The following is a 17,319-nucleotide window of genomic DNA, read 5'->3' as shown; positions in this document are numbered from 1 at the left end:
AACTGCCCAGTGGAAAAACACAGAACCTCGAGCCATGCTTCCATAACCGCTCGAGTTCCAATCATTGCCTTCTTCTGGCGAGTGTGATTGTCTGCACGCTCCTTTTTCTCCTGGTACCAGCGCTGAGACTGGCCCTGGGACCTCAGCTGTGAGTGGATCTAAGAAGAGTTGTTGTTTTCCGTCTTCTTACAATTGGTGGTTGTTGGTTTTCTTCTTGTTGCTGCAGCTGTGAGGTCAGGAAAACTGTTCCAACTGGTTCAGTGTTGATCCAGAAACCAGAGGATCCTGCAATACGTGAACACGTGAACAACTTCAGGCTAGCTCTGTCCTGCGGACGGAGGCCCTTAGGGACAAACCTGTCACAGACACATTTTACCCACAATGCTGAGTAACTTAACACATTGTGTGGCTGAAGCAGAAAGAGGAGTCCTTAGAAAGATGGACCTCATGGCTATGTGACTTAGTGTTGTCAGTCAAGAATATAATGTCCAGCTCCTTTTCCTGCTTTCCTCCTTTTTATCATTTCCCTTTCCTTATGTCTTCATTTGAATACAAAGAGATGGGTCGCCTGATTTTGACTCAGACTCCGTCCAAGGTAGTCACTCTGTTTCTTCTGTCTCAGATGGAGATGGCGCCTCTGGAAGCACGTCTTCAAGGATAGGGCAGGGCCCTCAAACCCGGGCGAGGCTTTCCCACTCCCGACGCAGGTCCCACACAGGTTTCCAGGGTTCTGGCTGCCCCAGCAGGGATGGGTTCAGGCAGCAAACGGTGGTGCCCGGTGAGGAAGAGGGTGAAGGTCAGCTGCAGCATCTCGTGGAGGACAGACTTGGCATGGACCTCCTGGTACTGGCAGCCATGCACCTTGTCCCAGAGGAGGTGTCCCTGGTTCAGGAGAAGGGACTGATGCTCCTCCTCTGTTCAGAAGCAGCGGGTCCCCCTGTGAAGCTGCCAGGGGCCAGGAGACCGCTCGCAGACCAGAGCTGAGATGCTGCCATGGGGATCCAGGAGGAGCCCCGCAGATGGGATGGGCGCTGGACCTGAGGGCTTCTGGTGGCCTGGCGGACCAGTGGGGGATACCCTGGCCCCTCATTCATCTTCAGTTCTTTCTATTCAGGAGTCTTCAATAGAACAGGGTAGTTTCCATTTGCAGAATGTCCCCGGTACACTTTCATGCCTTTTCATTTTTGTGTGCTTTTCTCTATATATGCTTTACATGGCTTAGAAGACTTTAGAAGGCATCACCCATTTCAATTATTAGTTCATTTTTTCATGGAAGTTTAATTAGTCCAAAGAAGGTAAATCTCCCAGATCTATATTTTAACTAAAGTCACTAGCTTCTGTTCTGTTCCTTGCTTTCCTCTACTTTCCTCTACTGCCAGTATGATTTCTGGTGAGTAATTCAGTCAAACAGCTGGTCCCTTTGGTCACAACCCTTCTACTTCCTGGCTTCATGGACCCTTTCCATGCACCCTTTGCTATGATGCAATTCCTTGAAGCGTTTCTCGGCTTTGAAATAGACTTTTAACCAATATTCGCTCTTACACTACTGCCTTAGGGCCATTCCACCTTTGTTTGCAGGGTGGCTCTTTTCTCCCTTAACCAGGGGAGGCTTGAGGCACCATTTCTCACTCTACGCTCTCTTCCCAGGCAACCGCTTCCTTCCCTGGGCTTTATGTGAATGGAATGTCTTGTAAGTGGCAGAATCAAGGATCCATTTTGTTTGTTTTAATTTGTTTTGTTTTGTGTTTTTAAAAGATTTTATTGATTTATATGACAAGAGAGAGAGACAGCAAGCACAAGCAGGGGTAGTGTGAGAGGGAGGAGCAGATTCCCAGCTGAACAGGGAGCTTGACACAGGGCTTGATCCCACGCCCCAGCATCATGACCAAAGCCTAAGGCAGACACTTAACCAAATCAACCACTCGGGTGCCCCTGAATGATCTGTTTTGTAAAGAATATTTGCACTTGGGTGTCTACCAGTGTAATGTAGAACGTATCTGGTGCTTTTCATTTTTTTCCTCACATGTCTGCTTCCTTTTCTACTTACAGAATTCATATTATCCCTTCTTCTCACTCTTCCCTTTAACATACCTGATAATACTTCACTATGATAATTGTTCTGAGGTTAGTTTTTCTACAGAATCCAAGATACAGACACAGCATTGGACTTGAGAAGTCAGCCTTTCCGGTGACGACAGCATGCAAAGTGACTTCCAGGAAGTCGATGCGATTACTTCTAATGTGAAAATGAAATAATGAGTGAGAGAGTGATAAAATCTGTTCTTTCATCAGGTAATAATCAGACTTGTTTCCTGCTTCAATTAGAAACAAACGCAAGAAGTTTTCTTTTTTTTTTTTTTTTTTTTTTTTTTTTTTTTTTTTATTTATTTATTTGACAGAGAGAAATCACAAGTAAGCAGAGAGGCAGGCAGAGAGAGAGGAGGAAGCAGGCTCCCTGCTGAGCAGAAAGCCCGACGTGGGGCTTGAACCCAGGACCTGGGATCATGACCTGAACCGAAGGCAGCGGCTTAACCCACTGAGCCACCCAGGCGCCCCCGCAAGAAGTTTTCTATAGAAACATTTAATGAACAGAAAATAAAGAATTTAATATATGTAAAACATATACAATACTCTTAACCACAAAGAGTAGGTACAAGTAATATAATACAATAAAAAAAATAACTTAAATCTTACAAATAGTGAAATAAATAAATAGCTAAATAGGGAGATCAGCATGGTCATCTGAAGACAACAGGTGTTTGTATCATTGAGTCAAGTTGCCTAATACTCCTTGAACACATGTGACAAATTGATTCAGTTCATGTCATGATGACAGCAGAAATGAGAGTCTTTGACACTACAGGACACATGGGAGTATGATATAATTCTTCAGAGAGAATCATTTCCATGTTGAAACGGGTCTCACTTCCTGCTCCGCAATCTCTTATGCAAGGCTGTTGATGCATACAAGGGTTTCATGGTCTCTGCTCGGACCATCTCCCAGGCACAAGGGCTGTATTGCTTCTCTTGCAGATAGAGGGAGATTCTCTGGAAGTAGTTCCTCAGGAGGGAGTCCCCATTCACCGGGAGTGTCTCTCCCACCCCCGCCTCCTGCAGGGGACAGGCTTCCAGGTGGCCCAGCTGCTCAGAAAGTCCCGAGCACAATTCCTCCAGGAGGGTCGTGTTCCAAGGAGCAGGGGAGGCCTCCGTGCAGAAGAGGTGGAAGGTCTTCTGGTTCGTCACATGGATGGCAGAGAGGGCTTGAGCCTTCTGCAGCTGCTCGCCGTCAAACACCTGCTGGGGGAAGCCAAAGTCGTTTGTGTACTTGTCACAGTAGCTAGCAGACAGTGTCCTCATTTGTCGCAGGAGCATCAAGGCCCTCCAGTGCACCAGGCCATGGTCCTGAGGCAGGTCACATCCCAGAGAGCCGAGGGAGTGGCAGCTGAGCAACACAAGGGCCACCAAGAAGGAGCACGGCAGGGCCATCAGGGTATCCTGCAGATGCTGTTGTCCTGGCTGGGGTGGGCACGTCTGGGACCTGTGACTCTAGGTTCTCTGAGAATCTTCCCTTGTGCATGAGACTTAAGTAGGGGACATAGGAGTTTTCGATTTCTGAATATTTCCCTAACTTTCTACTTCTCTTTTTGCTTTCCTTTCTACACTTTCTACTTGGCTTTGGAGTATGGGTCTCTCAACCATGTATTGTTTTCTTTAAGTATTATCCTTGCCTCCAGAATCTCTTTGGATGTTTTTTAATTGCAACTTTGAAGAAAACTTAATATCAGGTAGACACAGTATAGATCATTATATATTGTATTTTAGTCTGTGTTTTAAGATAAAAAAAAAGTGTAAGGTTTATACAATTCAGGGTCGAGAATGGCTAAAACGTTTAAGCTAGTAGTTATATTTTAAAGCTATTGATGCTTATGTATATAAGTACAATTTTATGAGTGACTTATAATTTCATTACATGTATACAAGGAAGTATATGGAGTACATATGCAAATTAACAATTTCTAAAAGGATATAATGATTTTAGTGTACCTGAACATTTCCAATCAATCCAGATTGCTAAATGCAAGTGAAAACTGGAATTATTTACTTAACATGTGTTTTTTTTAGTGTACTGAATTTGAACGTGTCCTCATATGACAAAATCATGTTTTTAAGGTTTTTATTTATTTATTTGAAAGAGACATAGATACAGAGAGAGCACAAGTAGACAGAGCGACAGGCAGACAGTGAGGGAGAAGCAGGCTCCCAAGAAGCAGGGAGCCTGATGCAAGGCTCCATCCCAGTACCCTGGGATCATGGCCTGAGCTGAAAGCGGCCACCCAACTGACTGAGCCACCCAGGCACCATGACAACATCATCTTTATCTTCCCCTGCTACTACGTACTCTGGAAGGTATTGTCAAAATGCTTTTTCTGTTTAACACTAGATAACTACTGAGGTGTTGAATGAGTTTTGTAGAGCTAACTCATAAATTTAAAGTATTTGTGTTTTCATTTCCAAAGCCAGCATCACAACAGGCCTCAGACATCAGCAATGGCCGCAAGACACCACTGGCAGCTCAGCAGTTAGAAAGATCACCTGTCCAGGTAAGACTCTGAGACCCAGGAAATGATGGAGAGAACCTCCTCCAATCCTAAGGGATTCCGGTTCTTCCGAGATTTGTCACACTGACCTTCAGACACTTTGTGTCCTCCAAGAATTCTGTGCCATTGCTTCTTATGTAATATCCAAGAAACCCCAATGAATGGCAATGAATACCTAGGTTTTGTTAGAGCGCTCCAAGGCATTACAAGTGCCCCCAGCAGGAAGCCTGGTTCCCTTCTGGGAAGAGGAGGTGTCCAGGTTCTAATTCCAGATGACTGGATTTTCCCAGCAGCACCTCACTGACAAGGTAGTTATCACATCTACTAAGCTCTTTCCTCTGCAGTGACTGAGTGTCCTCCATCCGGGCTCTCCTGAGCTCACTCCTGAGGACAGGCTCACCATGAACTGAGGACTCAAGATTCCCCTACTGTGCGGGGGCTGGTTTCCTTGTTAGCATAGCACTTAATGCCCCGAGTTCCTTGCCCTTGCCCTTGCCCTTGCCCTTGCCCCTTGCCCCTGGAGTGTTTATGTCCGGGACCCTCTCAGTGCTCACCTCCTCCTCTCCTGACCAGGAATCAAAGGTGTCAACAGCCCCCAGGTGCTGAGGGTCCTCGTTTGTTTGCTCCAAGTAGAGGGAAGACCGATTATAATCCTTTCACCTTGAATAAGGGAATACATTTATTTTGCCACCACGATGCTTAATTTCCCAGTTTTTCATTTTTTTAAAAGTAAGCTCCACACACAGGGTGGACCCTAAAATGGGGCTTGAATTCAGTCTGACATCAAGCCCTGAAGGGAGAGTAAGAATCAGATCCTCAACCATATGAGCCACCCAGGATCCCCTATGGTTCAAATTTTCCTGAAACTAGGGAACACTTGTTACGTCCAAAATTTCTGAGCCGAGCACAGGGAATTCACTGACTGGGTCTCTCAGGAGAAACTTCCAGCACAGAAACGGATGACTTTCACTAGCTCATTCAGACTGTGTGTTTCTAGTAGGCAGCTTCATCTGGCCATCTGTCTTGTGCTCAGAATGCAGGGGGGGGTGAGGCTCAGGCTATGATGTCAGGGACACACTTCCTTGTTTCCTTTCCTTATTCACAGTGTTGCCTTTTCAACTTAAGTAACAACAACAAAGAGTATTTGAATAACTTAATATTTCCACATGCTTTCCTGGACATGCTCTCGCTTGCTGGTCCTGATCATATTTTACGTCATCGTGAGGATCACACAGAAGGAAGGAAGAGGATGGGCAAGGGGCTGCCCCGGGTTTCTCTTTCATTTTTAGGACATCAGTTTTTCTGTTTCTCATGTCAACTTTCCTCGAAAGCAAAACATGGCAGCTGTGTGGGGGAGGGGGGAAGACAACTGTTCTGTCTAAACGTGACCAAAGTGAAAGAGTGGCCTGTCCGCTGAGAAAATGGCAGAGTGTACGTCATCCAAATTTGATGCAGAAACACTGGGGACGAGCAGCTTTGGCAGACGGGGAGAATGAAGGCTGTCCTGAGTTATTGCAAGTTAGGAAAGTGTCTGTCTCAGCCAGAGGATCCCACAAGACCAACTCTTGGATCCCCATGAGGTCCTCAGCTCTACAAGAGGAGCCACCTCATTTTCCTTTCCTTTAATCCACATGTACTCGGCTCTGAGGAGAGATGAGAGGAGTCATACCAATCAGCTCACAAGAGATTGGCGACCAGGACTCAGCTGCTCACCCTCACTGGAAGGAGACAGGATCCTTGCCCTGCCTGAGAGCTCCACCTACCTGATAAGTCCACTCAGACCCGGAAAATGTTGCCAGAGAAATCCAATATGAAGACAAGGGGAACTGAAAGATCCTACATGATTCTGCTCTGCACCTGGCTTAGAATAATGATGAGGATCTTTTAAATGATAACACTAAAGCTGATTGGAGTCTAACCCTTCTGAGATCCTTGAAACCATTATGTCTGTCTTGTCAGTAATCCCATTGGATTCCGCTGCTTTCTGCAGCTGTTTGGAGAGAAACAGAAACCCGGTGTTAGAATTATTCAGATCGAACAAATATCCAAGGTAGAACACAAAGGAGTTGTGAGATAATGGCTGGTCTGAAAAGAGCTGTTAAAAGATGTGAGGAATAGAAATGGACAGAGGATTCAAGAACCAGGAGAGGCCATGGCATGAATTCAGTCAGATGGAGAGGTTGAGGGATCGAGGATTCTAGATGGCACTGTAGTTGCCAAAGGCTTGTTGAGTGTGGTTGTGTATGGCAACTGGGGGTATGGGAGGAGTCAAATGCATGAGTGACTTGAAGTTCCTAAGACAAGTTGTCAGGATCCCTTTTAAATACTCATGAGAGTGGGGAGGAGTCAAGATGGCAGAGAAGTAACAGGCTGAGATGACATCAGGTAGCAGGAGATCAGCTAGATAGTTTATCACACCATTCCGAACAGCTACACTCTAACAGAAGATCGAAGAGAAGAAGAGCAGCAGTTGTGGAAACAGAAAATCGACCACTTTCTGAAAGGTGGGACCTGCGGAGAAGTGAATCCAAAGCGATGGGAAGATAGAGCACAGGGGCATGGTCGGGGTCCCCGCAAGCAGTGGAGCAATGGAGCACAAAATCAGAACTTTTAAATGTCTGTTCCACTGAGGGACATCGCTCCAGAGGGTAAGCTGGGGTGAAGCCCATGCGGGGATAGCGTGGTCTCACGTCCTGCGAGGTCACAGAAGGGTCGGGGGTGTTTGAGTGTCACAGAGCTCCCAGGTATTAGAGCGGGGAGCCAGTTACAGAGACTGAGCTGAGGAATAAGTTCTCAACTCAGACTTACCTTAAGCTGTGATCCGTGGCATAGGCAGGCCCCTGCTCTGTGAGCAGGGACCCCACAAGATCCTGGGAGACCCTCCCGGAAGAGTGCAGGGATCTGCTGGGTTTGGAGACTCCAGGCGGGACTGTGTGCCAGAGACGCTCGGTGACAGGCTGGGGGAGCTCAAAGTGTGGCTAGAGGCCAGGGAGATGGGAGTGATTGAGCACTTTTCTCCAAGGGTGCACCAAGGATGGGGCCCCGAGTTCTCGGCTCCTCTGGTCCAGAGATTCAGAGGCCACCATTTTCTTGCCATCCTCCTGAACTCTATGGAAAGTGTTCAGGGAACAAAAGCTCCAAAGGGGAACCCCAGTGGATTACTTAGCACAGCCCATGGTAAGGGAAGTGCAATTCCGCTCGGGCAAAGACACTTGAGAATCACTACAACAGGCCCATCCCCCAGAAGATCAGCAAGAAATTCAGCCAAGGACAAGTTCACTTACCAAGGAGAACAGCGGAATTCCAGAGGAGGAACATGCAAAGCATGGAATTCATGGCTCTCTCCCCATGATTCTTTAGTATTGTAAAGTTAATTAAGTTCTTTTTAGTTTTATGTTTTTGTTAAGCTACAATTTTTTTAACCTTTACTCTTTCCTCTCTAAACTTTTTAACAGGTTTATCTTAACAATACCTTAAATTTGAAAATTTTTGTTGAACCTTCATCATTAAACTCATATTTTATCCTTCTTTGCATCTATCTTTATTGTTTGTATACACTTAGGGTTTTTCTTTTAAAAATTTTTGGGATAAAACTTCTTCTAATAGCTCAAAGTAAACCCTAAATCTAGCGCAGGTCTTTCTTCTAGTCTCCAGCCTGAGCAAATTCTTTCTCCTTATCATATCAACTCCTTTCTTAGAAATTTTTTTTAAAAACTTTCATCTTTTTAGTCATATTCCATCACTACTTCATCGTGTTGACCCTTTGTGTGTGTGTGTGTGTGAGTTATTTTGTTCATTCTTTAAAATTTTGGGAGATAGTTTCTTTTAAGAGACTAACATATTCCCAAAATTAAGTGGATGACTCTGTTCTAGTCACCAATCTAATATATATAAATATATACATATATATATATATACATATATATATAATATACACAAATATTTCTTAAATATTTTTTCTTTATTTAATTTTTTTTTCTCTGACCTTTTTTTTAAACCCATTTCTTCCCCCCCCATGTTTTGGGTCTCTTCTGATTTGGTTAGAGCACATTTTCCTGATGTCCTTGCCACCCTTTTAGTATTTTATTCGCTCCTTCATATATTCTTATCTGGATGAAAAGAAAGGTGAAAATTTCACTGAAAAAAAAAATAACAAGAGGCCGTAACGAAGCCTAGGGACCTAATCAATACAGACATTGGTAACATGTCAGATCTAGAGTTCAGAATGATGATTGTCAAGGTGCCAACTGGGCTCAAAAAAGGCATGGAAGATATTAGAGAAACACTGTCTGGAGATATGAAAGCCCTTTCTGGAGAAAAAAACGAACTAACATCTAACCAAGTTGAAATTTAAAAAGCTATTAATGAGGTGCAATCAAAAATAGAGGTTCTTACTGGTAGGATAAATGAGGCAGAAGAGAGAATTAGTGATAAAGAACCAAATGACAGAGAAGAAAGAAACTGAGCCAAAGAGAGACAAACAACGACTAGACCACAAGGGGAGAATTTGAGAGCTAAGTGATAACATAAGACAAAACAACATTAGAATAATTGGGACTCCAGAAGGAGATGAAAGAGAGAGGGGAGCAGAAGGTGTATTGGAGAGAATTATTGTAGAGAATTTCCCTAATATGGCAAAGGAAACAAGCACCAAAATCCAGGAGGCACAGGGAACTTCCCTCTAAATCAATAAGAATAGGTCCACACCCCATCAGCTCATAGTAAAATTTAAAAGTCTTAGTGACAAAGAGAAAATCCTGAAAGCAGCAAGGGAGAGGAAGTCTGTAACGTACAATGGTAAAACTATTAGATTGGCAGCAGACTTATCCACAGAAACCTGGCAGGCCAGAAAGAACTGGTGTGATATATTCAGAGCACTCAATGAGAATAACATGCAGCCAAGAATACTATATCCAGCGAGGCTATCATTGAAAATAGAAGGAGAGATAAAAAGCTTCCAGGACAAACAAAAACGAAAACAATTTCTAAACACCAAACCAGCTCTACAGGAAATATTGAAAGGGTTTCTCTACGCAAAGACAGAGCCAACAAGTAGTAGACCAGAAAGGAATAGAGACAATATACGGTAAGAGTCACCTTACAGGCGATACAGTGGCACTAAATTCATATCTCTCAATAGTTACCTGGAATGTAAATGGGCCCAAAACCCCAAGCAGAAGACACAGAGTATCAGAATGGATAAAACAACAAAACCCATCACTATGCTGCCTACAAGAAACTCATTTGAGACCCAAAGACACCTCCAGATTTAAAGTGAGGGGGTGGAAAACAATTTACCATGCTAATGGACATCCAAAGAAAACTGGGGTGGAAATCCTTATATCAGATCAATTAGATTTCAAGACAAAGATTCTAATAAGAGATGAGGAAGGACACTATATCATACTCAAAGGGTCTGTCCAACAAGAAGATCTAACAATTGTAAGTATCTATGCCCCTAACATGGGAGCAGCCAATTATATAAATCAATCCAAAGCAATCTCAAAGAAACACATCGACAAGAATACAATCATAGTAGGGGACGTAACAGCCCCCTCCCTGAAATGGAAAGATCATCCAAGCAAAAGATCCACAAGGAAATAAAGGCCTTGAGTGACACACTGGACAGAGGGACATAACAGATAGATTCAGAACATTCCATCCCAAAGCAACAGAATACACATTCTTCTCCAGGGCACCTGGAACATTCTCCAGAATAGATCGCATCCTGGGTCCTAAATCAGGTCTCAACCAGTATCAAAAGATTGGGATCCTTCCCTGCATACTTTCACACCACAATGCTCTGAAGCTAGTACTCCATCACAAGATGACATTTGGAAAGAACCCAAATACCTGGAGACCAAAGAGCATCCTTCTAAAGAGTGAATGGGTCAACCAGGAAATTAAAGAAGAATTGAAAAAATTCATGGAAACAGATGATAATGCAAACACAATGCTTCAAAATCTGTGGGACACAGCAAAGCCAGTCCTGAGCAGAAAATATATAGCGATACAAGCCTTTCTCAAGAAACAAGAAAGGCCTCAAATACACAACCTAACCCTACACCGAAAGGACCTGGAGAAAGAACAACAAGGAAAGCCTAAACCCAGCAGAAGAGAGAAAGTAAAGATCAGAACAGAAATCAATGAAACAGAAACCAACGCCCCCCCACACACAAAAAAAAACCAACAACAATAGAACACATCAACAAAACTAGGAGCTGGTTCTTTGAAAGAATGAATAAGATTGATAAGCCCCTGGCCAGACTTATCAAAAAGAAAAGAGAAAGGAGACCCAAATAAATAAAATCATGAATTAACAAGGAGAGATCACACCCAACACCAAAGAAATACAAACAATTATAACCACATATTGTGAGCAAGTATACGCCAGCAAATTTGACAATCTGGAAGAAATGGATGCATTTCTAGAGACGTGTAAACTACCACAACTGAACCAGGGAAAAAGAGAAAACCTGAACAGACCCATAACCAGTAAGGAGATTGAAACAGTCATCAAAATATCTCCAAACAAACAAGAGCCCAGGGCCAGACGGCTTCCCAGGGGAATTCTACCAAACATTTAAAGAAGAATTAATTCCTATTCCCCTGAAATTGATCCAAAAAATAGAAATGGAGAGAAAACTTCCAAACTCATTTTATGAGGCCAGCATTACCTTGATCCCAAAACCAGACAAGGTTCCTATCAGAAAAGAGAATTACAGACCAATAACCTTGATGAACACAGACGTGAAAATTCTCACCAAAACACTATCCAAAAGGATCCAACGGTACATTAAAAGGATGATTCACCACGACCAAGCGGGATTTATTCCAGGGCTGCAAGGTTGGTTCAACATGCACAAATCAATCAATGGGATACGATACATTAATAAAAGAAAGAACAAGAACCATATGATATTCTCAATAGATGCTGAAAAAGCACTGGACAAAGTACAGCACCCTTTCCTGTTCAAAACTCTTCAAAGTGTAGGGATAGAGGGTACATACCTCAATATCATCAAAGCCCACCATGAAAAACCCACTGCAAACATCATTCTCAGTGGAGAAAAACTGAGAGTTTTTCCACTAAGGTCAGGGAACACGGCAGGGATGTCCATTACCACCACTGCTCTTGAACATAGTACTAGAAGTCCTAGCCTCAGCAATCAGGCAACAAAAAGAAATTAAAGGCATCCAAATCAGCAAAGAAGAAGGCAAACTGTCACTCTTTGCAGATGATATGATACTATATGTGGAAAACCCAACAGACACCACTCCAAATTTGCTGGAATTTCGATAGGAACTCAGTAAAGCGTGAGGATATAAAATCAATGCACAGAATACAGTTGCATTTCTTTACACCAAAACAAGACAGAAGAAAGAGAAATTAAGGAATCAATTCCATTTACAACTGCACCCAAAACCATAAGATTCCTAGGAAGAAACCTAACCAAAGCAGCAAGGAATTCATACTCAGAAAACTATAAAGAACTCATGAAAGAAATTGAGGAAGACACAAAGAAATGAAAAAATGTTCCACGCTCATGGATTGGAAGAACAAATATGGTGAAAATGTATAAGCTACCTAAATAATCTACACAATCCCTATCAAAAGCCCATCCATTTTTTTCAAAGAAATGAAACAACGAATCCTACAATTTATATGGAACCAGAAAAGACCTCGAATAGCCGAGGAATACTGAACAAGAAGGCCCAAGTTGGTGGCATCACAATTCCAGACCTCAAGCTCTATTACAAAGCTGTCATCATTAAGACAGTATGGTACTGGCCCCAAAACAGACACATAGATCAGTGGAACAGAATAGAGAACCCAGAAACAGACCCTCAACTTTATGGTCAACGAATCTTTGACAAAGCAGCAAAGAATGTCCAATGGAAAAAAGATGGCCTCTTCAACAAATGGTGTTGGGAAAATTGGACAGCCACATGCAGAGAAATGAAACTTGACCATTTCCTTACACCACACACGAAAATAGACCAAAATGGATGAAGGACCTCAATGTGAGAAAGGAATCCATCAAAATCCTTGAGGAGAACACAGGCAGCAACCTCTTTGGCCTTAGCCACAGCAACTACTTCCTAGGAACATCACCAGAGGAAAGGGAAGCAAGGGCAAAAATGAAGTGTTGGGAGTTCATCAAAATCGAAAGCTTCGCCACATCAAAGGAAACAGTTAACAAAACCAAAAGACAACTGACAGGATGGGAGAAGATATTTCCAAACGACATATCAGATAAAGGGCTAGTATCCAAAATCTATAAAGAGTTTATCAAACTCAACACCCAAAGAAAAGGTAATCGAATCAAGAAATGGGCAAAGGACATGAATAGGCATTTCCAAAAAGAAGACATCCAGATGGCCAACAGACTCTTGAAAAAGTGCTCCACATCACTCAGCATCAGGGAAATACAAATCAAAACCACCATGAGATACCACCACACACCAGTCAGAATGGCTAAAATTAACAAGTCAGGAAATGACAGATGTGGGGGGCGATGGGGAGAAAGGGAAACCTGCCTACACTGTTGGTGGGAATGCAAGCTGGTGCAACCAAACTGGAAAACAGCATGGAGGTTCCTCAAAAAGTTGAAAATAGAGCTGCCCTACAACCCAGCAATTGGACTTCTGGGTATTTACCCTAAAGATACAAATGTAGTGATCCGAAGGGGCACGTGCACCCGAATGTTTATCGCTGCAGTGCCACAAGAGCCAAACTACAGAAGGAACCTAGATGTCTATTAACAGATGATTGAATAAAGATGTGGTGTATATATATATAAAATGGAATACTATGCAGCCATCAAAAGAAATGAAATCTTGCCATTTGCAATGACAGGATGGAACTTGAGGGGTTATGCTTAATGAAAGAAGTCAATGAGAGAAAGACAATTATCATATAATCTCCCTGATTTGAGGAGTTGAGAGGCAAGGTGGGTGGTTTGGGGGTAGGAAAAGAATAAATGAAACAAGATGGGATCGGGAGGGAGACAACCATAAAGAGACTCTTAATCTCACAAAACAAACTGAGGGTTGCCGGGGGAGAGGGGATTAGGGAGACAGAGGTGAGGTTATGGACATTAGGGAGGGTATGTGCTACAGTGAGTGCTATGAAGTGTGTAAACCTGGGGAATCACAGACCTGTACCCTTGGGGCTAAAATACATTATGTTAATAAAAAAAAAATAAAATTTAAAAATTTAAAAAATACTCATGAGACATTAGATTTGTCTGCCAATGAGGTAGATGTTTTCCGCTGGCACTAGAGTGACCCTCCTCCTTCCATACACATTGCAGGCTGCTGTCCTGTCAGGGTCACCCGTGGTGAGGCCGCTACCATGGGCCACATCCACCTAGAAGAATTCTGTGCTCCCAGTGTCCACTTGAACCTTCTCAGTCTCGGGAAGGACACAGAGAGACAGTTGACTCAATGCTGCCCTACTGTCCTACTGTTCCACTTCCTGAGGTTAAGTCACTAATCCAGTGGACACTTTCCCATTTCCATTCTCCTTCCAGGTTCCCACACTCCTGCTGACTTTCAACACTTTCGTGTTTCCAGATGTCAGCTGTGGTTGTCTGAGCAAAGGAGTGTCCTACTCCTGGGGTAATGAGAACTTAGGGAGTGCTCCAACACAGGCACAGTTGAGCTCCGGGATTCTTTGTGCAGGGGCCCTGGAATTAGCTTGTTTCTGTGTGGGACCAGATTTCTGGGGGCCTTGAGCTCCACAGCACAGCAATCAGCTGACAGGAGGTTGGAGGGAGGGCAAGTGCACACTCTGGCTTCTGACACTACCAAACCTTGGCTGCTTGTGGCCAATAGTGCAGGGTGATGTCTCCCAGCCTGTCCCTGGGCACCCAGCCCTGAGCCCTGCCTCCTCTATGTCCCCTGGCAGGCTGAATAGAAATGCCTGAGGATGGAAAGTTGGTTGGGGTCGGGGCGCCTGGCTGACTCAGTCCTTTAAGCATCTGCCTTGAGCTCAGGTCATCATCTCATGGTCCTAGGATCGAGTCCTACATTGGGCTACCTGCTCAGTGGGGAGTGTGCTGCTCCATCTGACCATCCCCCCTCTCATGCTCTGCCTCTCTGCCTCTCTCAAATAAAGAAATAAAATCTTTTAAAAAAATGTTGGCAGGGGTGCTCACTCCCCTCGCCCCTGCATTTGGCCTTTGCTGCTTGGTTCTCCAACACTTTCCAGTATTTAATAATCAAGAACATTGGGATTGAAACCGACTATGGCTATAGGGATTTTCAGGACAAGACTTACACTTTGTTATAGACAGAGTAAAGAAACAGGTTTATGACAGCATTAGAATCTCTGGATGTCCACAAGTAGGCTTTATGCAGCTGGAAGGGACATTCTCAGAAGAGGTTCCATTTTGGTCACCACCCTTGTCGCATTTGGCCACCAGGAGGTGGTCTTCCCGGAGAGGAGCTTCACTAGGCCACCCTTCAACCTGATCCTGCTTTCTGTTTCCCTTGAGCCACAGCTGCTGTTCCATCACATTGGATGGAAATCCGAGCAAAGCCTCTCTAGCAGGTGGTTCTGCAAAACCTAGAGATTTCATTGCATTTTTGTCTTCTACTTGCTTTCTTCTGTGGCTCCTTCGGAAAACCTTTAAGCTGAGATGACAGCAGAACAGAGGCTGTTGTGTGAACAGGCTGAGAGGTCAAGAGAGTGAATGCTAAGGGGTGGGGACTTCTGCCTTGTCGAGGAAGGAAACTGTTAGGACACGGAAATGTGTTCTAGAATGAGCGTTGAGGGAGGGTAGAGGGCAGGGTGGGTGCCAGAAGGTTACGGAAATAGCATGTTCTTCTGCGCTTTCAACTAGATATTTATTCTCGACTCTCAGATGTTCGTAGAAGCCACTGTCTCATCACTGGTGATAAATAAAAACGTTTCTTGGCAATGTGGGATGAATTAGTCAGCCTTTTCTAGAATTCACTACAGAATTCCAGTTTGGGAGGCTGCCTCCTTTGTAAGTCAGCTACTGAAGTGTAGGCCACACTGTTCCCAAGAATTTTGTAGGAGGAGACAAACAATATTCTCATATATAGCTGTCAGAATTAAGATAAGACAATTGCTACCATATTTATACAATTCCCTACAGAGGATGCACTGCTAGGTGCCTTTCAGTGCTTGAGTTCAGTGAATATACACGCTATTCTGTCATAACTGTTAAATTTGTTCGTACTCCTAAATTACACACAGCTCACTATTGCTCTATGGATTTCCATGATTCATGTATTTTCAGCTGATTTGACCAAAGATTTTTCATTGCTCTAAATATTAGAAGAGATAATGCCTGACCCAGCTTCCCACCCTCATTTTTGAAGAAAGTCTGTCAGACCTTATGTGCATGACAATCTCGTGATGTAGATATCCACCAAACATTGTGGTATTCCGGACATGGGGAAATACTAGCAGCGCGCAACAGAGAAGAATGTTTACCACATCAAACTCTCGAGAAAAAGCAATGGGGTATTATGCCGCTTTAGTAAACAGGGTCACACGGAAGGGTTAAGGAACCTAATTAATGATGCTAAATAATTCCAGGAAACATGATCTTATCCGTAGTCATAGATAATTTGATGAAGGATTGAATGAGTTATCCATTCCTGCCAAGTGAATTCTTTTTTTTTTAATATTGTATTTATTTATTTATTTGACAGACAGAGATCACAATTAGGCAGAGAGGCAGGCAGAGAGAGGAGTGGGTGCAGGCTCCCCACCAAGCAGAGAGCCTGACGTGGGGCTCGATCCCAGGACCCTGGGATCATGACCTGAGCTGAAGGCAGAGGCTTTAACCCACTGAGCCACCCAGGCACCCCCTGACAAGTGAATTCTTAAAGCAGAGCAGCTCGCTAATGTTCAATGAAGTAAGAACCAAGACAAGATAAACAACTGTCAGTAGTTCATTCATGATGAAAAATAAATACAACATTAAACACATTAACATGATTTGCAGAACATCAAATCCATGAAATCACTCGGGGAAAAAGAAATGACATAAAAGGGCAAACTATGCCCAGAATAACGAACCCCATTATTCCCAGATCCCATGCAATATTCTTCTCCAAGTCAGATGCACTGACTTCTCTTATTCATGCTCCCACCCGCTCCAGGGTGGCCTCTGCTTATGCATTCTACCAAACCGACTCTCAGGAAGGTCAGCAAAGGCATCTGTGTTTCTGACATTGCAGGCAGTTTCAATCCATATCTTCCAGGAATCCACTGATGGTCTTCGAAGCACATTTACTTCCTTTAAGACACTCACCAACAGGGGCGCCTGGGTGGCTCAGTGGGTTAAGCCGCTGCCTTCGGCTCAGGTCATGATCCCAGGTCCTGGGTTCGAGCCCCGCATCGGGCTTTCTGCTCAGCAGGGAGCCTGCTTCCTCCTCTCTCTCTGCCTGCCTCTCTGCTTACTTGTGATTTCTCTCTGTCAAATAAATAAATAAAATCTTTAAAAAAAAAAAAAAAAAAGACACTCACCAACATCCTCTCTTATCCCTGTGCTGTATGGCCAAGAGGCCACCGTCTCCGTTGTGGCTCTCACTCCCCTCCCTTCAATGGTTGAAGATCCTTAGAATCAAGTTTATGTCTGTTTCTCACATGACACGGTGTGCCTGCATGACCACCTCTGTTTCTGGCTTTGCCTGCTAGATGTGGACCTCAACCATGGCATTTCTTGTCAAATGCCAG

At 43.8% G+C, this 17,319-nt stretch overlaps 2 protein-coding genes across 2 annotated transcripts in view; both read right to left on the bottom strand.

Moving 5' to 3' along the window:
- The window catches only part of LOC125083069 (interferon alpha-1/2-like), a 234,628-nt gene that overhangs the window by 176,975 nt on the left and 40,334 nt on the right, over positions 1-17,319 (bottom strand). The window lies entirely within an intron of this gene.
- On the bottom strand, positions 2,801-3,523 carry LOC125083083 (interferon alpha-1/2-like). The gene has a single exon (XM_047698986.1). The coding sequence runs from the start codon at positions 3,484-3,486 to the stop codon at positions 2,923-2,925; it is 564 nt and encodes a 187-aa protein (XP_047554942.1). The 5' UTR covers positions 3,487-3,523; the 3' UTR covers positions 2,801-2,922.

This window comes from Lutra lutra, chromosome 13, assembly GCF_902655055.1.
Source record: "Lutra lutra chromosome 13, mLutLut1.2, whole genome shotgun sequence".
In the NCBI taxonomy this organism is placed as follows: domain Eukaryota; kingdom Metazoa; phylum Chordata; class Mammalia; order Carnivora; family Mustelidae; genus Lutra; species Lutra lutra.
Note: the sequence above shows the minus strand (reverse complement) of the source record. Positions and strands in the feature narration are given on the sequence as shown.